The 25,821-nt window shown below is 31.9% G+C and overlaps 1 protein-coding gene across 2 annotated transcripts in view; it reads right to left on the bottom strand.

Moving 5' to 3' along the window:
- The window catches only part of LOC124361786 (oxysterol-binding protein-related protein 1-like), a 140,004-nt gene that overhangs the window by 4,114 nt on the left and 110,069 nt on the right, over positions 1–25,821 (bottom strand). For both annotated transcript variants that reach the window (XM_046815761.1, XM_046815762.1), the window contains exons 13-22: positions 16,633–16,843; positions 15,019–15,128; positions 13,199–13,357; positions 12,271–12,383; positions 11,777–11,861; positions 9,014–9,118; positions 7,862–7,982; positions 4,156–4,284; positions 3,649–3,731; positions 142–276 (exon numbers count right to left, since the gene is read on the bottom strand). In XM_046815761.1, coding sequence (XP_046671717.1) covers positions 142–276; positions 3,649–3,731; positions 4,156–4,284; positions 7,862–7,982; positions 9,014–9,118; positions 11,777–11,861; positions 12,271–12,383; positions 13,199–13,357; positions 15,019–15,128; positions 16,633–16,843 — 1,251 coding nt within the window. The remainder of the gene's footprint in view (positions 1–141; positions 277–3,648; positions 3,732–4,155; positions 4,285–7,861; positions 7,983–9,013; positions 9,119–11,776; positions 11,862–12,270; positions 12,384–13,198; positions 13,358–15,018; positions 15,129–16,632; positions 16,844–25,821) is intronic.

The following is a 25,821-nucleotide window of genomic DNA, read 5'->3' as shown; positions in this document are numbered from 1 at the left end:
TACTGCTGGTAACAAAAATCGAAACGGATGAGTAAAAGGATTTTTTTATATTGAAATAAGAAAGAAGAGAAATTATGGGAAGGTTAAGAGTAAACAAAGTTTTTATGAATCTCCCTTATCCATTACGTAACTAAAACTCACCTTGGTACCCATTCCTGCCCTTTTTTGTTTTTTCTGGCCTTCCTTGCTTCTCTTTGTTTCTCTTCTAATCTCGTTTTCTCTGATGCTGCTCCATCTAGATCCCCTTGCTCTAGCTTTCTAATATCAGGTCGCAGTCTGCGGGAAAAAGCAAGACGAATTTCAAATATTAAATTAATTTCAATAAATAAAATCATTTAAACAGTTCCCATAAATAGGGAGTTGTTTATTTATTTATACTAACATTCATTCAAGCTGATATTGGTAAAAAAAGGTTAAGACATTTTCTTTGTATAAAAAGAGAGGCAGGACTGAGCATAATAGATAATCTGGGAAAGGAAGAGAGTGGGTGTGTGGCGTGGGTGGAGTGGTGGGAGGGGGAGGGTTAGAAGTACTCCTTTGACAAATTCTCTTAAGTTTTCATGCACATGAATAACACATTTCAGCTTTTATTTGTAAATGTATAATGCATTCCTCATATCAAAACATATTTGATGTACAAGTATATTACCTTTAAACACAGTAAATCATCCTATAGAAATTAAAATGTGTTAAATAGCAAAATTGCCAATAAATTTTATCTAGCTTTGAACAAATCCAATTAATTACTGTTTTAAAAGCAATTAAAAATTTAAACCTAGTTTTTCCAAAGTAATTTAAATACGTTTTAAATAAACTGGTTAGGGAAAAATATCACTTTGTAGAAGTTAAATGAAGTTAAAAATGTTTAACAATAGTATTTAATACTGTAAACATTGATTATTTAAAGACTTATAATTTAAAATGATGTAAATTGTGTTTCATTGTTGTGTTAGCTCACACAAGACATGCAAGGTGTATTAAGTTCCATGAATTCCATAGAACTGGTAACATTGTGTCTTTGGTTAGCACATGTTTGATACGAAGGGACCTTTCTTCAGTTCCAGTAAAAGTTTGAAGTCAATAGCACTTTTTGGTTTATGTTATACATGTTCTCAAAAGTAATTGTTTTAGTGAAAATAGTGACGTGGTGAAAATGAGTAACACAAATGTGTTGTGATCAAATTTTTAGTGCAATCTGGTTAAAACCCACAGAAATCCTCTGAAAATCATAGATGATGTACAAAGACAACTGCATGTCAAAACGTGTGTTTGAATGAGTGAAACAGGAGGGGCGTGTATCACTAGTTGACGATTTGTATCAAGGAACCAAGTTGTCATCTGCAGTAGCAATGCAAATGTTGACCGTCATCTGCAGTAACAACGCAAATGTTGACCATCTTCGCACATTAATCACGTCTGGCTCACCAAAGCGTTCTTAGAGTGGATAAGCCACACATTTTTATATGTGGCTTGAAGTCACCATTATTGGCTGGATCCTGTACCACAACAATTCACTGGCTCATTCTCTTGTTTATTGTGCAAGAGTTTATGGCAAAAAAACCTTCCAACGTTGCTACCCCCAATCCTAGAGTCTACAGGATATAGTCCTGTAGATATAGCCTCCTACAATGTTTTCTTATTCTCCGAGACGGTCTAACTCATGGGAACTCTTGTAGCATCATATATGAGGTATAAAAAGCTGTAACTGCAATACTGAATGGGTTGGATTTGGAGGATTTCCAAGGGTACCAATGGTGAAAGTAATGTTGGAATCATTGAGTGCAGTTAGGTGAAGACTACTGTAAAGCTAAATAATAACATTGCTCTTATAATTTAATTTGAATATGCTTCATTAACAAATTCTTGAAGATTATTGATTTGATAATAATATTTTTTTCCAATGGCTTACTCAGTTCTTTTTTACAGAATTTGATAAGTTTAGCTGATATTTTAATCAAAGCCTGATGATGTTTTTGGTTTCAACATATCTATTGCCTTTTCTATCTCTTCTTGTGTAGCATGTTCAAAGTGAAACTTAGCATTTGCAGTTGAGAGGGGTATTTCCTGGTTGCTTGTATCTGGGTTAATGCCATTGTCTTGAAGAGTTTTTTTCAGCAATAGTAACAAAAAAGTTATTAAAGTGATTTGCTATTTTTGTAGGATCTTCCATAGTTCCATTGTTTGTCACAAGCTGCCATTGGTGATCAGTTTCATGTTTTGATTTTCTCTCTTTATTTATGAATTGCCAGAGTGCTTTTGACTTATTGCCAGCTCTGCTTATGAAGTAAGATGTTTTCTCTTTCCTTAGGCTTTTTAGCTTTAGGTCGTAGTCCTTCTGTCTGGCTCGTTTAATTTCCAAACCTTGTATTACTGTATTAATGCCTTGAGTACTATGTTTTTGGCCATACCACAATAGTTCTCTGTCAAATTTATTTTTATAATAACAAACAGTTAATTATTACTAATTTTTAATGGTAATAATTAAAGTATAAGTCATGTTTTTTTTGAGTAAGTACCGTTTAGAAGTTCCACCGCTGCAGCATTGTGGTCGGGTGTTCTGTGCTTGTGCACTGTCTACCTTTATCTGTTAGCAACTCACAGACGCAATAACGATAAATATTTCGAATGCCCCTACCAACTGTGAAGTAAGTGCTGTTATTTGTTTTTCTTGGTGCTGAAGGTTTCACAGTAGTTGACATTCACTGTCAGTATTGTGAAGTATGTAGACAAAACATTATGAGTAGTGGAATCGCATTAAAATGGGTAAGAGTTTTAAAAGATGGCCAAAAAAATGTTCATGACGGAAAACAGAGTGGACGACCCTAAATTATCACCAAAAATTTGTTGCAGAAAGTGAATTATAAAGTGAAAATAAACAGACATTCCACAATTTCTTCGTTATTAGAAGAGTTTCCTCAAGTTTCAAGAAATGTTCTATACTTTTATCGAGAAACATATTTTGCTGCATGACATGTCCATCCACATGCGGAAAAATTAGCTCAAGATCTTATCACAGCATTTTGCCAGAAACAATTTGATAATTGCTTAAACAGTCCCAATATAGTGCCCAGTGACTCTCAATTGTTTTTCATCAGCAGAAACATAGCGGAATACATCGCAGGATAGCGATGAAACAGCGACAATAGCGTCAAAGTGATCACGTTATAGTTGCTGTAAAATTAGGTGGCAATGTTTTATAACAACAGTATACAAAAGGTTGTTTTTAGATATGGTAAGTGCCTTAATTTTGATGGCGATTTTGGCCCATAACGGCTGACGATTGATCTCTTTGTTAGGAAGAATTCCTCTATTGATTCCAAGAAAAACAAGGATGTGTGGTTATACAGTGAAAATTGACTCTCACTTCCTAGACTATTTCAGTGTGACTAATATTCCAGCAGTGAAGTATAAACATTTACAACAAATCACTTTCAAAATATATGAGCAGATCACATTTTTTAATCATAGTATCCGGATTTTTGTACACGTTTTCTAAGGTGCGCCAAAAATATATTTAAGGAATTTTCTAGAATGTTTTTGAATACAGTACAGCTCTGATGCTGGAATGTATGTTGGTAATATTTACAGATTTGTAAAATCAACTTCATTCATGAATATTTCTTACTAGGTTTAAATATTTTGCAATACCTGCAATCTGTTGGACATAGTCTCCTTTCCATTCCAGGCTCGATTTCATTTAAAGACATTGCGAAAAATGTGAACTGGTAGAACTGAAAAATACAAACCATACATTTGATAACTATTTATAAGTAATACACTATTTATATAAATACACTATTATTTGTTATGCTATATAATTAAATACAAAATATTAAGTTTATAAAATAATATTAGATTGTTAGGACAATATGGACTTACTTTTTCTAACAAAACACTGAAACAGGATACATAAAAACTGATCTATTTTTCAGGTATAGCCTTTACACCCCTTTACATAACTCATAAATCCATACTAATCTAGTTATATTTAAAATTAATAATAAACAATGACATTCATAAAAGAATAATGAATTACAGGGGCACTACAGAGTTAACATGAACATTTTCCTATAATGGTGAAATGCTAATACTGATAACACAGTGTAATTCCATTATTCAGTTACTATCATTGTCATTAAAGAGGAAAGATCAAACCTCTGAGCTGTTCTCTGGCCGTGGCTCGGACTCCCAGAGGGTAGTGGAGTTGGGAATGTCTATCGAGTAAGTGGAGTCACATTTGGGTATGTCACCCCCTTCTGCTCCATCCTCACACCCCTCGTCTGGCTGTGGAGATCAGAATTTAAATTAACACTATGCCAGTGGTGTTACAGAATGATCATGAGAAAAATATAATTCACAGTGGTTCATATATATGTATGAGGCACGTTTATTTTCAACCTCCGTTCTTTCGTCATGACGGCTAGACAAGTGGCTGGTTCGTGGTGTGTGCAGTAGTATCGCGCATCTTCCCCACTACATTATTAGTCACTGCCGAGTTCAAGTAACCAATTTGTGGTTACATAAACATGACCGCCTCTATTGAGTGTACTGTCAAATATGAATTGAGGAGTGTTATTCATTTCTTGTAAGCAGAAGGGAATATTGCAGGAGAAATCCATAAGAGAAAATGCTGTGTTTATCAAAATTATTGTGAGTGATGATGTGTTATAATTGGTGTCGAAAGTTTACACCATTCCATTAAATCTGAACCAGGTGAAATCTGTTATATATAACTTGTACATTTTAATTGTAAAAGCACTACTATGCTAACTAACTTTGATTAGATTGTTTTATTAGATGAAGAATATCTAACACTGACGCTATTCTTTGTATATGAATATGCAACGTATGAATAAAGATTATTTTCATTTCATTCATTCATTAGTGATTCAGGTTCTATAGCTGATTATGGATGACCACATATCTTGTTAATACAATAAATTGTGTCCAGCTTTGCAATAGATATCACACACTACAGTGGAATCTAAAAATAAAATATTCGAGAATCCAAGAACAAATCGTTATATTAGAAAATTGTTTAAATGAGGTTTGTTATACTGAAATTAAATGTATGCAATATTTGCTTAACAAAGGTGTTCTTAAAGCTGAACAAGAACTGTACATAACAAATATGTCAGAGTTTAAACTCTATTTTATGAAGGATTTTATTTTGCTTATTTTTTCTGCAAATTTTAAGTTGAAACACAATCTGCTCCATAATTTTCTCCACTCTTAATAACTGTGGCTAACATAGAGAGAGTAATTTCAATTTCCTTAGCAATGTTTAATTTATTCTTATTTGAACTGTCTTCAACAATTTGTATTCAAAATTCCTTGGTAAAATTTCCCACTCCAAACAGTGGGAGTGTAAGACAGTTCAAACACGACAGTGATAAAACACTCAAACTGTCAACACTTAATGTTGACTGCTGGAGGAAAGAAAGCAGGTGTTATTGTTTTCACGTCCAGATGTGCTTTCAACTCTCTACAACCTGCACAATTTTGAAGAAACTATGTTACAACAGGATTGGAAACGTAGAAATGTGTTACTTTGGGTTTATGTTTATCATATATGGTTTTGTGCACTATATATTCATAATATAGATTTCATTTCCTCTCCTCAAACCGTAAAAATGTAGTTATATTAAAGATAGACACCAAAATAATATGTAACATAAGGATATTTTTAGTACAGAGATTTTAAGTATTGCTTTCAAGTCCAGATGTGCTTTCAAATCACTACAACCTGTAAAATTTTTAAGAAACTATGTTACAACAGAATTGGAAACGTAGAAATGTGTTACTTTGGGTTTATGTTTATCATATATGGTTTTGTGCACTATATACACTATATATTCATAATATAGATTTCATTTCCTCTCCTCAAACCGTAAAAATGTAGTTATATTAAAGATAGACACCAAAATAATATGTAACATAAGGATATTTTTAGTACAGAGATTTTAAGTATTGCTTTCAAGTCCAGATGTGCTTTCAAATCACTACAACCTGTAAAATTTTTAAGAAACTATGTTACAACAGAATTGGAAACGTAGAAATGTGTTACTTTGGGTTTATGTTTAAATTCAAATTCAATTTTAAAACAACTTTATTCATATAATTTGTACAATTACATTTAAAATTATACAAATAAAGAAAGACATCAGTCATATTTTATTTAAAATATTTGTATACATTCTTCAAAGGAATATAAAACTTTATTGGTCAAAAATATTTTAAGGTGATTTTGAATAATAAATTATTTTCCATACTAAGTGTTTTGGAATTTTATTTATAAACTTAATGCCTACTGAGCTTGGTTTCTTATATTGAAATTCCAACGAGTGTTTATGTACTGCCAATTGGTTTCTATTTCGAGTAAAGTAGTCATGACTTGACCTTCATTGATGTAATTTGTAAACATTTGATCTGACTATCATTACTGTTTCAAGTATATACATTCCATAAACAGTTAAAATTCCCAATTTATAAAAATAATCTTTCACAGAATCCCGGTCCATTAAATTTAGTATTATTATACTTGCCTTTTTTTGAAGTTGCAGAATGCTTTGCAGATTTTTATTACTAGTGGCACCATACAACGCAACACCAAAGGTTATATGAGAATGTATGTGGGCATACTAAATAGTTTTTTTTTTTTTATTATTGAACAGTATTTGGACATGGATTTAAGAGCAAATAATCCGGAAGAGATCTTTTTTTGCAAAGCCAAAATGTGCTCATCCCAAGTAAGATTTCCATCCAAACGTAATCCTAGGAATTGGGGTTTTGTTAATTGAGTAATTTTTACACTGTCTATTGTTATATTTGGCATGGTTTTATTCCTATTTTGTTTAGTGCAGAAAGAAATTAAATTAGCTTTATTAAAGTTTAGTGATAAACCTTTACCACAAAAATAATTATTGATAATTTATTATATATGGTTTTATTCCTTACATATTCATAATATAGATTTCATTTTCTCTCCTCAAATCCTAAAAATGTAGTTATATTAAAGATAGACGCAAAAATAATATGTAACATAAGCATATTTTTACCATGGAGAGCTACATACATTTGAAGAGGATTTTAGAAACATTTATTATTATAGGTGAAATCTTTATGTCTGAGAGTGCAATGAGGAAATTCACTGAATAAATTTTCTAAGATTAAGTATATTATCTCATGTTTCTATTTAATGTTCAATAAATAATGACTTTTTTACATTTACTTTTATATAATTCTACAGTATGAATGAAGTATAAAACTTTTCATGTTTTTCATAATTGGCATTAAAACTTTTTATGTTGTTATGTGAAAAGTTAGATTTTGCATATGTAAATAATCTTAAAAATACACAAATAAACGCATATTGATGTAAACAAAAAATATTTTCAGGTCATTGAAAGTCTAAAAACATGTTTTTCTTATTTTGAAACCATTTCTAAGAGTCATCATCATTGTTAATAAGCTATATAACTTATTACTTTTATATAAACTAGAAAAGAACCTATTTTTAAAATGTATTTAAGATCCAATTTATTTATTAAAATGTGAGATAGATCTTAAATGTTAAATTATCTTAATCTTCAAAATTTCTTTGTAATTTAAAATTTTATTCAACCTTGAAGTTGAACATCCAAAGATTTAAACCAATTCAATTACCTACTCATTTAACCCATGCAAAACATTTTTCTTTGATTACACATCTACAGATTGTGTTCAACATGGCGATAGTACTATTTTTTTTCATTCTTCCTCTCACTCTCTTTCATGTGTCCAACATATCATGTAATGTCAATATTCCTACATAGCAGTTTTACCTAACTACGAATACATTCATGAGACTATTTCAACTTACCTCTGCCACTGACATCGACATTGATTTGAAAGATCCCATTTTGAAGCTGTTCAATTTGGCCAGGACCTTTTTCGGTGTGTGAGCAGGACTGTCTGAGAAGTTGGGAGCTTTTCCATCAGACCTGTAACATTACTTTGCTCGTAAAAGCTGTTATAAAGAACAGAAGTACATAATATAATAATATAATAATAATAATAATACTGATCCAAAATGCAAAATTATGCAACGTTTTAAATTTTAAAATTACTCATTGATAGTTTATATTACATTTTAAATTGCACAAACCAATATTTATCTTTCTTTTTTATTTTACAACAAAAAAGACTTCATCATAAAAATCTGTTGTTTGTTATTGTGACAAAAATGATACAAAATTGCAAAATTTGGTTATCAGAGTAACATTTATGTGCAATCCTAAATTCTGGTATAAAACTCCTGTAGAATTCATGTTACACTAACTCTACAGATTGGGATTGCTGTAAATATTAATTGGCTAAAATTAAATGTTAAAAAGCTTATTTTTTAAGAGTTTGTAACCTAAGTAAAGATTTTTGTAAGTTCACTCGTTTTTAAAACATATAAAAAATGTAATTCAATTGAGTAAACAAAATGATGAAAGAGGTAGATAAAAGGTAAAAATACTACAAAATCCTTGTGTTGATTTTTATATCGACGACAAAAGTATTTTGTATGTGGCTTGACTGTTTATCTAATTATTGTCTGTTATCTTACTGTAATTTTATAGATGGTTATTAATATTAATATTTTTAAACTCATGAAATACACGATTCATAATCTACGTTCCAGAGGCCTAACCTGTATTTTCAGATTGATTATACTTTTTACTCACGCTTGTGGTACTGTGAGAGTATAGTTATTAAATTTCTTGTCACAAGATGTTGGAGGAGTAGAAAAAGCAAAATATCTAATACATACTCTTATTATAACAATAACTCCAAAGAATAACAGGATTTTTGGAAATTTGTCATTGTTATATATTACAAAAATAGAATACTATGTTTGCAGATTGGAATCTATCAACTTCTTGTGTAATAAAAAAAAAACTTATTCAATAAATAATGAAATAATTATTCAAAGACCTATGACGATTAATTTGAAAAGCAAATTGATAGGGATTTAAATATGGGTTACCTGAACTTGTCTGCATTATCTTTGGCATATATTTCATATGATGCAAAATCAGTGACTTTGATGAACTCTGTCCACTTTCCGTAGATGAAGTAATATTTCTTCTTCCTGAAAAAATTATTAATATAATTACTTTTTGGTGAACAACCCTACATATTGTTGAAGTTCAGGTTACGTTGTATGAAGAGCCCCACGATGTGCCAAGTGAATTAGGTCAGATGTATTGGATGTGGTTCATGTCCTTTATTTAATAACCCCTCAGGTTTATCAGCATGTGTGAAAAGTCTTAATGTGGGTTGTGTGAATAACTACCCCACGTGGTGTTGAGAAGCGAGTTCAAATTTAGTCACAAGTTGATTATGTCATATGAAGATATTCAGATGTAATTATAATGTACAGTTCACTTTAAAAAGTAACCCCGAGGTCTTGTGTAGGGATATAATATGTTCAGTGTTCAGTGTAGGCCTAGCTCAGTCTCAATAATGTAGTATACTCACCACTAGTGATATACTAAATGTTATTAAAGAAATTTCCTCAGTTTCATTTATATAAAACTAGCTGTTTCCCGCGGCTTCGCACGCTTTTCGTAAGCGTTACCCGTGTATGTGCACTTCTGGCTCAAGTAAATTATATTTCCAACGCCGATGTAGAGTTTGCTTTGTTGCCACGATCAAGAAAATCTGTATATGTTTATAGCCATTGTACACGTACATGTGTTTTATTATAAAGTGGTCTAACACTCAAGCTTTAAGTTCAATCAGAAATTTATCTTCAAGACAAATATACATCATAACTTAGCGCCTTCAAATAGTGTTTGGCTATTAAATATTCGTAACTGTCTCGTAATTGCAGTTTATAATGTGCAGGCGCTTTGAAAACTATTATCTTTGGCAACGCCACCTGGAGGCGAGTTACATCAATAGACATAGCATAGAAACCTTCTTCGTGGAAAAATACATATACATACAAATTTTTGTAATGATCGGTCAAATAGTTTACGATTCCATAAAGGACAAACACACAAACATTCATTTATATATATATACTAGCGGGCCCGGCGCGCTTTGCTGCGCATTTCAATAATTTTTTGCAAAAGTTGCCCGCGGCTTCGCACGCAATTTCCCGTTGAAAACAGTACACTATATTCACTTATTCTTTTTCTATCACATTCTAAACATTGCTGAGATAATTGATAGTCGTTCCATCGTGAGCCTCTTGGGCGTATTATGAAGGTATGTACCATATTCCTGCCTCTATCTAGCTGTTACCCACGGCTTCGCACGCAAATCTTAAGAACCGAAGTCCTTATATTACTTAGTAAATTTTTTTTTTTACTATAATAAATTTTATATTAAATTAGTTATATCTTCGATGCCACGATTGAGCTTGCTTTGTTGTCTCGATCGAGAGAATATGTACACACGGAGTTTTGAGAACCATACTTCTGTCAAAAAAAAAACAACTAAGGTTGATTTTATAACATTCTTTATATTTGTAGCCAACGTAAGATAGTAATTATGATATCTGCATTACTCTTCTGATCAAGCATGAGCATGGTTTATATTAAATAAATATTGCAGTTAAAGGTGAATTTTTACGTCAAATTTGAATTGTATTATCTGGATAGTAAAGTCTATGTTTAACAGTGATTGCAAAAACAGTTTAAACAAAATTTGTCGTTTCTCTTAAGCTTACTCTATGCTTTAAAACTATAAGTGTAATATATGTTTACAAAGAACAGCTGATTAAAAATTTGAAAAGACGTTAACATATGTTTGCTGCAATGCATTTCTTATGGGTATTTCTGTAACCAGTGGGGCGGAATCCTGAATCGGGAAAGGGATGGGCATAGCTTATAAACCTTCTCCGTGGAAAAATACATATACGTACAAATTTTCATCATGATCGGTCCAATAGTTCACGATTCCATAAAGGACAAACATACAAACATTCATTTTTATATATATAGATATATATATATATATATATATAATATATATATATATATAGATTTATTTAAATACAATCGTAATGTACGTAATTCTTTGCACCAGTTTCATTTATTCTCACGAAGTTACCGCTCATCACTAATAAAACAATTGACACATTTATATCGATACATGGTTTACAACTTTATTTTACTGATTCACAAATTTAAATATTTAATTAAATTCAATTAAAACATGTGCTTTTTTGTAATAAGGACCAGACACGTCCTTCTAGTACAAAGGCCAAATTTGGCAGAGGTCGAATATTAATTTCTGCAAACAATTTATAACTTTAAATTACTACTTTGCAAACTTAACTTATGATTGAATTCAACTAAAACGTGTTCTCTTTCATAAGAAGAGTGACACACATTGTTTCACTACAATGGTTAAGCTAAGAAAGAGGCCAGACAAGCTCGCACAGGGGTCGGGTTTGATATGACGGGTTGAAGTTATGAGTTTAGCCTCCAACCCAAACTGCTACATTTGAATTTAATGTTTGTTAATACCGCTTATAGATTATAAATTTCTTCAGTACAATTAAACTATTCGAATTTATTCCAATGTAAAGTTGACATCTTTTCCTTTATTAATTATTTTAATCTTACACGTAATCAGGTTTTTGTAATAGACGATTATATTTCCCGCTTACCAATGTTGCCGCCTACTCTTTGAAATTTGAATTAAACTGATATTACGATATACTTAAATACAATATTGGGTACAATAAACAATAAATCCCTGAAATATAATTACTTAGATATTAATATTTACTTACTGTTTATCCATTATGAATCCTTCTACACGGTGAAGATCTTTTGAGAACCAGCCAGCTGGCTTAAATGTCAACACTGCTCTATGGCCTGAAAAAAACATGTTAATGAAATGCTTTGATAAAAAAATGTTCATTCCTTAATATCTGCTTTTATTTATTCTAAACCTTTCTGCCCATTATATTTGAATAAACTACTGTGTTCTTGAATTGTGTTGTAATAGATTAAAATTACTTGAAATAAGAAGTTGTTTAAAAGAGAGTGGGTAGACACTGTTTCTTTTAATGCTAACAATTCTTGTAACAATACAGCATTATCAATTAAAACATGACTTTAAGATAAGCTTTGACTGAAAGGCTACAATGAGATACCAGTTGATTAATTATAATTTGACAATCAACTTCAATGATGATGACTAAATCGGAGAACACATTTACTGTCCTCGTAGAGAGACTATAACACAAGAGCATTAACTGTAGAGCCATTGTGTAGAGCTTACCTGTACTATGATTAATAATCTCCATAGTCCCGTATTGCTCTATCCACAGCTTGCCGACAATCACATTGTGAACACAACAATTGACATTTGTCCATGTGTAGGCTTCGCCCCATCTAAAACGCACAAAAAACATTTCTTCAGATCGTATATTTGTGTTAAAATCACATATATGATAAGTACCTTGAGCCTATAGCCTGAGGTTGAGTAGTGGCAAAAGGAAAGGAAGAAGTGAGAGGATGAAAAGTGAGAACAATTCAATACTGAAGTTTTTCCAATCTTTCAAGTAATAAGAGCTATGTCTTTCATTAATTTTTATTCAGAACCAAACCAATGAGGCCAACGTAACATTGACGAACATACATCAACTTACACTTTGCATATGTGAGTTGAAGTAATAAGTGAAATATGTTGTCTATTTGACTATAACCGGCAAGACACACCAGCAAACACTTTTTTTGAAATTGAAAAAGCCTTTTATAATGTGATTTAGTGAGTGAAACAACTTTTCCTTCCTTTTAAGGAATTTCGCTATGTGTGCGCGCTGTATTTTGGCCACATAAAATATATCCACCGCAGTGGCCTTTTGCTAGTACACATTATATTTATCCAAGTTTAAAAAAATATATGTTATTAGTTTTCTTTTGTTTTTGATGTTAAAGGATTCACTATACAAACAGGTTTTTTACAGATGTTGACCGTCTTTACATATTACACAAAACTGAACAACTACATTGGAATTTCAATTTTTATAATAATGATATTTTTGAAATGAATAAAACAAAATTAAAAATTAAATTAATTTAAAAGTGTAGATCGGCAGTGAAGGTGTAACGATTTGATTTGGGTCAAGAAGTTAGTCAACATAAAGATATTTCTTAAACGTATTATAATAATATAATTTATAAATTGCAAATAATTTCTGACTTACTTGGGTAATTCAACTGTGACTACACCTTTGGGTTGGATCTCAACACTTTTCCCCCAAAATTTGAGCTTAGGATGAATTGAGCCATGGAAGATAAAGTGCTCACTATCGGCATGGAAGGCTGAGACAGGAGGATGATGGCTGACCTGCTCACACACCACTCTGCAATATAACTGTCAGTTAATATTGATGGAAGTAAAGTGCTCACTATCGGCATGGAAGGCTGAGACAGGAGGATGATGGCTGACCTGCTCACACACCACTCTGTAATGTAACTGTCAGTTAATATTGATGGAAGTAAAGTGCTCACTATCGGTATGGAAGGCTGAGACAGGAGGATGATGGCTGACCTGCTCACACACCACTCTGTAATGTAACTGTCAGTTAATATTGATGGAAGTAAAGTGCTCACTATCAGTATGGAAGGCTGAGACAGGAGGATGATGGCTGACCTGCTCACACACCACTCTGTAATGTAACTGTCAGTTAATATTGATGGAAGTAAAGTGCTCACTATCGGCATGGAAGGCTGAGACAGGAGGATGATGGCTGACCTGCTCACACACCACTCTGTAATGTAACTGTCAGTTAATATTGATGGAAGTAAAGTGCTCACTATCGGTATGGAAGGCTGAGACAGGAGGATGATGGCTGACCTGCTCACACACCACTCTGTAATGTAACTGTCAGTTAATATTGATGGAAGTAAAGTGCTCACTATCGACATGGAAGGCTGAGACAGGAGGATGATGGCTGACCTGCTCACACACCACTCTGTAATGTAACTGTCAGTTAATATTGATGGAAGTAAAGTGCTCACTATCAGTATGGAAGATTCAGTTACAAGGATGATGGCTGAACAGTTCATGTTTCACTCTGAGTGTTTGTTAAGCATTCATGTCAAACTTCAGCTTTCAACTAAGTTTGTCTCATAATAGTTCGTCATCACTCCATATGGTAATGGGTTACTTTCCAATACAGCTGATATATGCAAAATCCATTGTTTCTCTCGTAGCTATTTTAGCTGATTTTCCTGCTCCCAATGTAATCAAAGCTTTCCCTATGTAAACATCTTTTTCCCAGTAAAAACAATTGAGCATGATTCCATTATTTGTTGTGATAGTTCTATGTACAAACAACTGATTTTAATACCAAAATGAATTATTAAATAGTATTAAGTTTTCTTATGGAAGAGTAAATGCTACACTATGAAATGTCAGATAATATTTTAAAAGATTTCTTGTACTTTTGTGCATTGTTCAATAATCATTTCACAAGTTTTATTGCTAAAAATATTTAATTGGATATATTGAATTTACTATGCCAATTGTCAGATATTTGAAAAACTTTAAGTTGCTCAAAACTTGTTTATCCAAATAATTGTTGATTTGATAGTAACTGCTATGGATAGTTGTTAATTTTAATTTATTTAACTTTCCTACTTTGATTTATTCTCCTGAAATATCTGTGATGTTGATTATTAGAGAAAGATATAAGGTGAGAAAAGTATGTAAATAATTAAAAAACTCTTGAATTTGAGGATATTTTGAGGAAAACTGCTATTATGAAGGTTTGAAATTATTTTACTGTGCTGTTAAATAATTTTTTCACACAGGTGTGTCTCCTTAAATAAGTCACTATACAGACTAATCAAAACGGTGAATCAATCAGTCTATTTGAGTTACTTTAAAGTGATTGACAGTTTTGCATGAAGAATAAACTTTTTAAAATTGAAGTTTTAAACACCAAATTTTCAGCTAAGACATAATATATATGTTCATAATAATTAAACTAAGACAAAATCATAAAACTTTCAGTTATACCTGAATTCTGGCCTCTCCAGCTCAAACGTTTCGCCGAGCAGTGGGTTGAAAGGCTTACCCAGTCGTTCCCAATTCGATGCCAAAGCACTCACAGCAAATGCAGCAACATACTGCACAGAATATCAAGTTGAAAATGTAAATGTGACCCAGTTTCATCTCTGATGGAAAATATTGCTTTTGATGGCTGTCACATTTCTATTGGTGGTTTCACCATTTATATCTGAAAGATCGGTCTCACAAACCATTAAGTGATTACAACTTAAATATATTCTGATACACAGCTTGACAAGCTAGCACATCCAAGTATGTGTAATAATTAGTTTAACTTATTTAGATGTCATGGGTAACTCTGTATTGATTATTTTTATATACTACATTTTATATACATGTATTTTGACGATTGTCCATGCATTTTATGTTTTTGACAATAAATGAATTGAGTTGAGATGTATTTAAATGCAAAAACAAGTATATAAGAATGATTCAGTAAGGAGCTACAATGTCTGATGATTAACGAGTTTTCTACTGTTCGATAATTGTTATCAGAACTAATAGAATTTTAAAGAGTTACTGGAGAACATTAAATAGTTATAGAACACATGCCAAACATGCTCAGCATTGCAATTGAATAATTAATTGGCAAAGTAATTGAATAAGCTAATAAATTAAATTACACTATGTTGCATGGTCTATTGTTTTTCAATAAAACAATAATTAATTGGACTGTACGAGATAATGTAATCAGCCCTCTAGCCTAGACGATCTGTAATAATAGGAACTTTAATATAGAATGATTCCATGTTGTATTCTGGAAAATATGAAGCATCACAGGTTGAACATGAATGGTACAATTGTCACTAGGCAAAATCCATTGCAATAAAAAATAAAATTTTTACAGCTATGCCATTAGAACAGTCTTAATTATCATTTTACTCCTTTATTTTTTGTAGCAACAGATTTTTAAAATTTCTCATGCAAAACATATAATTTATGAATACTCAACTGCTATTTATTTTATATGATATTACAAGTATTATTGGTTATTCTATAAACTAATTACAATCAGTACAATCGTCATTGGGGCCTAGTGTTAAAAAATTCCATTGCAAAAAAAAATAAAAATTTTAGTTATCCCATTAGACCTATCTCAATTATCATTTCATTCCTTTAAATAAAGGACAAAATCTAAAAAAGAAAGACATATTGTAGCAAGAGATTTTTAAAATTTCTCATGCAAAATTTATAATTTTTGAACATTTATTCAACTGCTACTTATTTCATACCAGTATTACTGGTTATTTAATAAACTAATTACAAAGTTTTTATTATTTAGATGGCCAATTATTGCATTTGGACCACATAAGAAGCTAGATGTGTCTGTATAACACGATATCTCATTAAACTCAAAAGAAAAGTAATTAAAGATTTAACAATCTTCTTTTGGAACAAAAATTATTGCATGGCAGTAAGAAAACACGTGAAATCAATTTAGACTTAAAAGTAATTAAAGTTACTTGAATTTCAAATTTGGCTTGCTTCGTTTTTATGCTTTTCTAAATGGACAAAATACAGGTCTACAATAAAATATATATAAAACTGTGACGTAACACGCACCTGCATGCGTGCAAGAGGATCACCCTGCTCAGCCGCGTATCGCAGTAAGTGCGCATACTCCATGTACTCGACCATGCGCTGGAGGAAGCTCAATGGCTCGTTGAAGACCACAGGCATTGCGATGTTGCTAAGTTCCTTCCCGATGCTTGTCTTCAGTACAGACCACAGGCTGAAATCATTGCGACTAAACATAGGCATTGGCAGGCTTCGTCTGAAACATCAGGTCAAGTCTGTTACAACACTTGTTTTACAATGCTTGCGTGTGTTTTTCTAGTAAATATCAAACAAATACAACATCACAGAGTAATATTTGTTGCAATTAACACATATCAGTATTCTTTAAAGTTTGTTTTTGACGATGGAAGGATTGTGAATGAAACAGGATTTTTCTGGACATTTGCCATTGTTCAGTGATTTATTGTACCACAATTTCATAGGCTTTGCACATGTAGGAGCACTTCTGGTTCAAGTAAATTATATTTCCATTGCCAATGTAGAGTTTGCCTTGTTGCCACTATCAAGAAAATCTGTCAAAAAATGTATATTTATAATCATTTTAATTTACTCTAGTTTTTGCATTTTGTGTTCCATAGTTGACTTTACTTGGTTTCCCAAACAAGAAAATATATATATATGCACAGGACTGAGAAGCCTACTGCGGTCAAAAGACAACTAAGATGGGTTTCATAACAGACCTTAAATACATATTAAACGTTATAAACGTTAAATATTAAACTTGTCTTTTATATCAACATTACAGTACTAACCAAGCACAGCATACTTTTTCTGAAATGTACAATTAAAAGATATTTATATTTTTTATTTTCTTGTCTGATATTTTCTTACTCTATGCTAAATAGTGGTTGCAGACAAGGTCGATCTAACAAGTGTTGTTACTATCAAGCTTAATAATATATATGCTTACAAGACTATACATGTAAACAAATTGAAAGTTGTCGTTAAATTAATTAAACATGTGGCTTGTGCTGTCATAAAACTATGTTTACAAAGACATTTGATTACGTCTTTGATTAAGAGTCTCTAGAAGTAAATTCAACCATCTATCCATTCAAAAATCTTAAATTCACAAAATAAAATTTAAGTTTATGAATCGAGATAAAAACTATCCTATCTTGTAAGTTGGGCCAAATAATACATATCTACAAAATTTGATTGAAATCAGTTCAATGGTTCCAGAGATTAGCATTAACAAACTTCGTGATACATGATTGTTATGTATAACTAACTGTTTTCCGCGGCTTCGCACGCTTTTTGTAAGCTTTGCCCATGTATGAGCACTTCTGGTTCAAGTGAATTATATTTCCAACACTGATGTAGAGTTTGCTTTGATGTCACAATCAAGAAAATCAGTGTATGTTTATAGCCATTGTACACATACATGTACTTTATTACAAAGTGGTCTAACACTCAAACTTTAAATTCAACCAGAGAAATTCATCTTAAAGACAAATAAATATAAATCATAACTTAGCGCCTTCAAATAATGTCAGACTATTTAACATACGTAACTGTCTTGTAATTGCAGTTTATAAAGTGCAGGCGCTTTGAACACATCTTTTACAGCGCCGCCTGGTGGCGAGTTACATCAATGGGCATAACATGTAAACCTTCTCCGTGGAAAAATGCATATACATACATACAAATTTTCATAATGTTCGGTCACATAGTTTATGATTCTATAAATGACATACAGACAAACATTCATTTATATAATATATACAGATTTATATATATATATATATATATATATATATATATACAAATATAATATATCATATATCACATACACTGTAGCATACATGATATAGCTGCTATTACCAAATTTGACAACAACGTTTTTGCAAATAAGTTAATAGGTAAACAAAATCATGTATATTTTTTATTTTTGATAAAAATTTTGGTAATATTAAAAATTTTACTCTCCATAATCTACACAAATATATTACATCTTAGTAAAACAATAAACAATATTGTTTCAGCAAACCAGTGGATTATTTTTAACTCTTATAGAATACAAGTTCAAGTTAAAAGTTTTGGGAAGAGTAACAATAGAAGAAGGCACAAGCAAGTAACTAATCTTTATTACGAGAGTAGCACGTTATGTACTGGTAGGTAATATATGAGTAGACCACTCTATAACAATGATACTGCAGATTTATTAGAAGTGATTGTTGATTTTTATCTCCAAGTTTGGCAAAGTTCATCTCGCCTCTTTTTCCCCAGAAAATACACAAACTAGTTACATACAATACATTCCCTGTACCTCCAAATGTTGCTTCAGACTACGAAAAACTTTAACGTCAGATTCCTCAGTCTGTACTAAGTAGTATTGAGTATTATGTCCAATTTGTAGTTTAAACTAACGCATCAGAAAATGCTATTTGTGCAACACTTATTCAGATAGATCGACCAGTTGCATTTTCTCACTATCATTATAAAACAGCAAAAAGAAGCTGCAGATATCTTTGAGGCAGTCAGAAAATGGAGATCTTAATTGTTCGTCATTTTAAGATAGAGATGACAGATCAGAGATCGGTATCTTTAACAATGAGAAACTTCAACGATGACGGCTGAACTGTCTTGTTTTAGTTATAATACAGTGTAGAGCTGGTTCTAAAAATACAGTCGCTCACTTGACTTGACTTAAATGAAAATAATTTTAGTGCTAGTTAATAAATAGTACTTAAGCCCTACTGGTTACGATTACTACCTAATTATTATTTGATACTACATTTTTTAAGGTACATGGGTTTAGAATTAAATTTCCAGAAGAATTTAATAATTGTTTACAAACTTAAAATATACGCTGCAATTTGCAGGTTATAAAATGTATTTCTAACTAACACTCGTTTGTTCAGAACTATTTAATTCTTCATAATACGTGTATGTAATTGTAGGTCTGTGGAATTTTAAGTTTTGTTTTAACTAGAGCTTACACATTTCAGAGAGTGGCTTTATTTATTATATAGACTACAGACACACCCCATTCTGTGCAAAACACGTAAATATTTATTTCTATCGCAGTCTGTAAGTAGGCTTATGTGTTGTGTAAATATTTCTATTTCCTGGTTAAACGTGAAATTACACACGCGGAATCTTTTCATTTTGAATAAATATATATTGTAGATTAGATAATCAGGTTATAAATAAGCGGGGAGTCCAGTGTACGTCACGTCACGTACACCTACAACGTACGTGACTCCACACACTCGGGTTTATTAAGCGCGTTTGCACATAAAACTAGGGTTGATCCAGAAATAGTTCTGGGCAAAGTGCATTGATGTTTTAAAACCATCAGTGTACTGAGATTGATTTTCCATGTTTCGCATCGGTGACCTGAGACCAATGTTTTCTAGACATCGTTGTTTTTTTATTTTTTTTTTATTATACAAATATAACTGTTCCAATTCATCCCTTTCCCTCTTTTTCTATTTGCCAGTCATCGATATTTTCAATCTGACAGTTTTTTTTAACACTGAGTTCTCTATCCAATAATTACACACGTACATAATTTACAAAGTTAAACTTAGTAAATTAATACTGGACTTAATACAGAAATAGTTTTTAAGGTAATAACTACCTATATATCCAATGAAGGATGGTTCACAAGGAGTTCGGCAAAATATTTTAACGTACGCATAGCCTTAGATGTACATTATTTTAAACGAACAATATTGTATGTGAAGAGTCAATAACTACCTTCTTCTACTTGAATAAACTATTTCTTAAGTCCAGTATTCATTTACTAAGTTTAACTTTCAAAACTTGAGCCAAAACAACAATATAAACCACGTAGAAGAGGACCTACATTGTAAATGTTTCAAACTTTAAACCTGCGTAACTTTTTAAAGAGTGGACCTTTTCAGATCGGATTTGTAACATTGTACTCTACTAATAGAGAGACCTTTAATTTGATGTACTACTCGACCTATGCTCTAATTAAAGATTTCCTTCTGACTCCTTGCGGGCCATCCCCCTGACATGAAAAAAATGGTAGTTACTTTAAAAAGTTAATTTATATGTGCAGTAATGATGTATCAAGTTTTATTGCTTTACCTGTAATCGTTCGGTAATTATCAAGCCAGTGCGGGACTTTTTTACACCATGTATGTAAGTTTCTTGAAATCTCCATCTACGAATAAAGCTTCTACAGCTTCTTCAGGCGTATAAGCTATTATCGGCTCCGGATCAGAATAAAAAGCTTTTTTAAAATTTTTGATGCTCTTCATGGTAAAATTTTCAGTTCTTTTAGACTCTTGGCGGCATCTCTTTTTTCCAGATTTATGCAGGCTTAGGCTACGTACACATGGCAGCGTTGCATCGCGCGTTCAATCGCGCGTCAGAAAATACTAATGTACACATGAGAGCGTTGCGTCGCGCGTTGAAGCGCCTTTCAGTGTAAATTTATAGAATGTTCCAGTATAGCCATGGAAGTTGAAGAAGCTGTATGTCTTTGGGTTCTGTATCGTAGATATAAACAACGAAGACGAAGACAAAGGAAATACTGGATTCATCCAATTTCACGTGACCGGTTAACTCACGGTTCTTTTGTAACCCTTTACCCAAATCTGAGGAAATATGAACCTAAATTTTTTAACTATCTAAGAATGTCTATTGCGTCATTTGACGAGTTATTGGCAATAATTCAGGATGATCTGGCACCTTGTGAAAAGTTTGTAAGGGATTGTATTTCACCAGAAGAAAAACTCGTAATCAAACTGAGGTAAGTTTATTGCTCAAGCTGTATATAATGATATAAATAAATATATAGATGCACCAACGTTTCTTTAAAAATACATAATTAAAGTTATTTTTAAGTAGAATATTAGTTTAGTTACTCTCTAAATTATGTGTCACAATTATAAAACCTGTATGAAATGTAAAACAAAAATCACAAAGAATCAAAACAAAATAATAAAATCAAACTGAAATTTTATACATGAGAAGCTGAAGTATTAATAATACAAGTCCATTATTTCGGAATTCGGATCAGAAATAAAACTCTCTGTTGGTGAGACAGCTGGTAGTACTCGGGTTTGGGGAGCTTGAGTTGAATAAGCTCTTGATGTTTCATTTTTATATTGTATGTTCGACATGGGTTGGTAGTGTTGGTTCTGATGCTGCAGATGATACTGTGCAGGCCTGCCGCAAACATAAGCTCTCGGTAAAAGGTCGTCTCCATCAAAGAAGAAACTTCAGAAACCTCCGAATAAATCCTTTGAAGCACGTCTAAATCTTCCTGTTGATGGTCTCGGCATATTTTGTGACTTCCCCGTGCTTTATGATGCATTTGGTTACATGTGTATCCAACCAATCCTTTTTCTTAAAATTTTTCCAAACATTGATTCGCTTTTGTCCACTTCTCACTCAGCCTGCTCGTAAAATCAGAAAAATTTGTTTAGTAATAAGACAAAGATCCTAATTTCACTGTTATTTAAATCCATCCGCTTAGATATTTGTACATTTATAGGGTACTCAGGATATTTTTCTCAAGAGGCGGCCACACACTGGGAAATGTAAATGTTCACTCGATTAGGTTACAAATTTTAAACCGAGTAACTATTCCTTTTCCTAAATTAGAAGTCTACAAGCGTTTTTATACATTCATAGCTCCGAAGCTCTATAACAAATTACCTTTCGATGTGTCCTCGTCGAAAACATTGGGTACATTCATACGAAGTTTGAAATGCTGGCTTTTTACAATTGTTGATGATGTAGAGCGACTCATAAATTAGATATTTTGTTGAAGACTTGTTTTATTGTATGAGTGTGTAGTGGTTACATCTTTATCTATTGTGTCTAAGTATCTTTGTAGTGTGTTTTGTATGTGTGTTATATGGTTCAGTAATGTATGTGTTTGTAAATTTATGTTTATGTGTGTGTATTTGTATGTATGTGTGTGTGAATGTGTATAAATGTATATGTATCTGTATGTGTGTATGTGTATGTGTGTGGATTTATGTATATGTATGTATGTGTATGTGAATTTATGTAGTAATTTTATTTTTTATATGTTGTGGTAATGTAATGTATTGAATTTCATTATGAAATACAACTTAATTTTGTGCTTTGTTTTAAATATTGGTATGGTTTATTCATTACTCTAATTATGTATATCTTACTCTGAAAGAGGAGCTGCCAGGCCCATCTGCCTTAAATTAATTAGTGATGGCAACCTCAACTCAGCTAATAGCTCAGAGGTGCCTATCCATTGTACTTTTATATACTTTTTGATGTAATTTTTGTGTGAACAAATTATTATTGTAATGTACTTTGGAAATAAAGATTCTTGATTCTTGATTCATTTTGATGAAAACATTTTTATAACAGCACTATTTCTTTCAGAAGCAACACTTTCGCTACACCAAACTTCAAAGAGCTTCCTCTTAGAGGGTGACATGTTTCGTAAAAATATTATCAAAAGCCAACGGACAGGTATATGCAGTTGATTTCAATGTCACATAAAAGGTAATTAGTTGTTCTAAAACAGTAATACAGAACAAAGGCGGTAGTCTGTAAATGAGGGTTTATAAGACGTTGCTAAATTAGTAAACTAATTAAATGAGAATGCTTTACTTACAAATGAGAAATATTTGTTGTATGTTGTTCAAACTAATATACCATTAATGTAGTAAGAACTTTGATATTTAAGATTCAAATTATATAAAAAATTCTAATCAGCTCCAGTGTATCAAAATGGTCCTCTACATTTCCGTACACAAATGAAGACTGACAAGAAATGAAAACGGAAGTACTAAACATCTTATGTTTAACGATGCGTCCTTGAATGAGCCTGAGTAAGATAATTACTATTTTACTTACACAAAATTAGAATTTGACCTTATAGTTGTTGTTTCCTGTAGCAATTCACATTAGAAGCAAAGCTCATAGTTTGGTGGACTTATTATTTCCTAGAGTTGACATTCAGCCCAATGTGAATCGGCGGGAGCGGTACCGCTGTACACCGACAACATTATTACTCTATGTTCACTGTAGTGGTTCAGAGAAACAATATTATGTGTATGAAGGATGCAGTCTAATATTATTCCTCTGTGGTTGTGGTCTTGGACTTGTTTTATCGCTGGAGGTTCAGCTCAGTGAACATACATACCCAAAATGAATTTAGTCCTTTAACTTCAAAATTCTAAAAAGAAAATTATTGATATCTCTGAAATTTAAATTGATATTATCGACAATTTTGAAAAAAAAAACCGTTTTATTTTGATAGAAACAGTTGGGGCCATCGACTAAATAAGTACTCACACTACAACTGGATGATTCCCTACAATTCAATTCACAGAAATGTTAAAAAAAACTCAATTGGACAAAAATATATATATCATCAAATTATGTATTTGAAGTTTATTTTTGACGATGGAAGGATTGTGGGAAGGAAATATGATTTTGCCGGACATTTTCCATCGTTCGGTGAAACAAAGAAATCAGTAACTCTTTACTTTTTACCGTTTTTAGTGTTAATGATTTTTTATTTCACTGAACGATGGCAAATGTCCGGAAAATTCTGTTTCCTTCAAAAATTATTTATTCAAACACACAAAACAACGTATACAGTACACTTTCATACTTTCAAATGAAAAATCCCCATAGCCTATAGGTCTGTGTAAAGGGAAAAGTCCGTACATCATCAGTCTATTCTTGAATTCAATTTATACCACCATATTTACTGTTAAATGGATGAAAACAATCCAAAAACACCACGAAACCAAATCCAATAATAATAATTAAGTATATACAGTGCGTATTATAATTAAGTCCGGATACGCCTGGATATATTCCAAACGTATTGAGATATCGATGTTATTGCCCATACATTATGCTAGAAACGACGCAGGAGTATTTTCTTAACGTCACTGTGTTCTATTACATAGAACTTTAAAATGACATATCACAAGAATTTAAAGTTACTCCCCCCCCGTACTCTTCTTTGAAAAGGAGAGGGGGATTTTTTATCATTCAAAAAATCCAAAAAAAGTATTTTAATAAGTACCGTATGGTGAAGGATGTACATCGATATCTCAATCAGTTTGGAATATATCCAGGTGTATCCGGACTTAATTTACACCCTGAAATGTAAAGGGTTATTTGCCCATAAAGTTAGTTAGGAACGTCGTAGAGATGTGCTATTCATGTCATTGTGTTTCTATTAAATATACCATTACAATTATATGTCACAAGATAGGGGTGCAAGTTTGAAAATGTAAAGTTAATCCCCCCCGTAACCTCTTTAAAAAGTGAGAAGGATTTCATTCAAAATCATTTAAAACTTCCAAAAAAGTATTTTAAATAAATATTGGTGAAGGTTGTATAACGATATCTCAATCAGTTTGGAATATATCCAGGCGTATCCGGACTTAAGTTACACCCTGAAATGTAAAGGGTTATTTGCCCATAAAGTTAGTTAGGAACGTCGTAGAGATGTGCTATTCATGTCATTGTGTTTCTATTAAATATACCATTACAATTATATGTCACAAGATAGGGGTGCAAGTTTGAAAATGTAAAGTTAATCCTCCGTAACCTCTTTAAAAAGTGAGAAATTTCATTCAAAATCATTTAAAACTTCCAAAAAAGTATTTAAATAAATATTGGTGAAGGTTGTATAACGATATCTCAATCAGTTTGGAATATATCCAGGCGTATCCGGACTTAAGTTACACCCTGAAATGTAAAGGGTTATTTGCCCATAAAGTTAGTTAGGAACGTCGTAGAGATGTGCTATTCATGTCATTGTGTTTCTATTAAATATACCATTACAATTATAAGTCACAAGATAGGGGTGCAAGTTTGAAAATGTAAAGTTAATCCTCCGTAACCTCTTTAAAAAGTGAGAAATTTCATTCAAAATCATTTAAAACTTCCAAAAAAGTATTTAAATAAATATTGGTGAAGGTTGTATAACGATATCTCAATCAGTTTGGAATATATCCAGGCGTATCCGGACTTAAGTTACACCCTGAAATGTAAAGGGTTATTTGCCCATAAAGTTAGTTAGGAACGTCGTAGAGATGTGCTATTCATGTCATTGTGTTTCTATTAAATATACCATTACAATTATATGTCACAAGATAGGGGTGCAAGTTTGAAAATGTAAAGTTAATCCTCCGTAACCTCTTTAAAAAGTGAGAAATTTCATTCAAAATCATTTAA

This window comes from Homalodisca vitripennis, chromosome 5 (genome assembly GCF_021130785.1).
Source record: "Homalodisca vitripennis isolate AUS2020 chromosome 5, UT_GWSS_2.1, whole genome shotgun sequence".
In the NCBI taxonomy this organism is placed as follows: domain Eukaryota; kingdom Metazoa; phylum Arthropoda; class Insecta; order Hemiptera; family Cicadellidae; genus Homalodisca; species Homalodisca vitripennis.
This window is presented reverse-complemented; position numbering and strand designations above follow the sequence as displayed.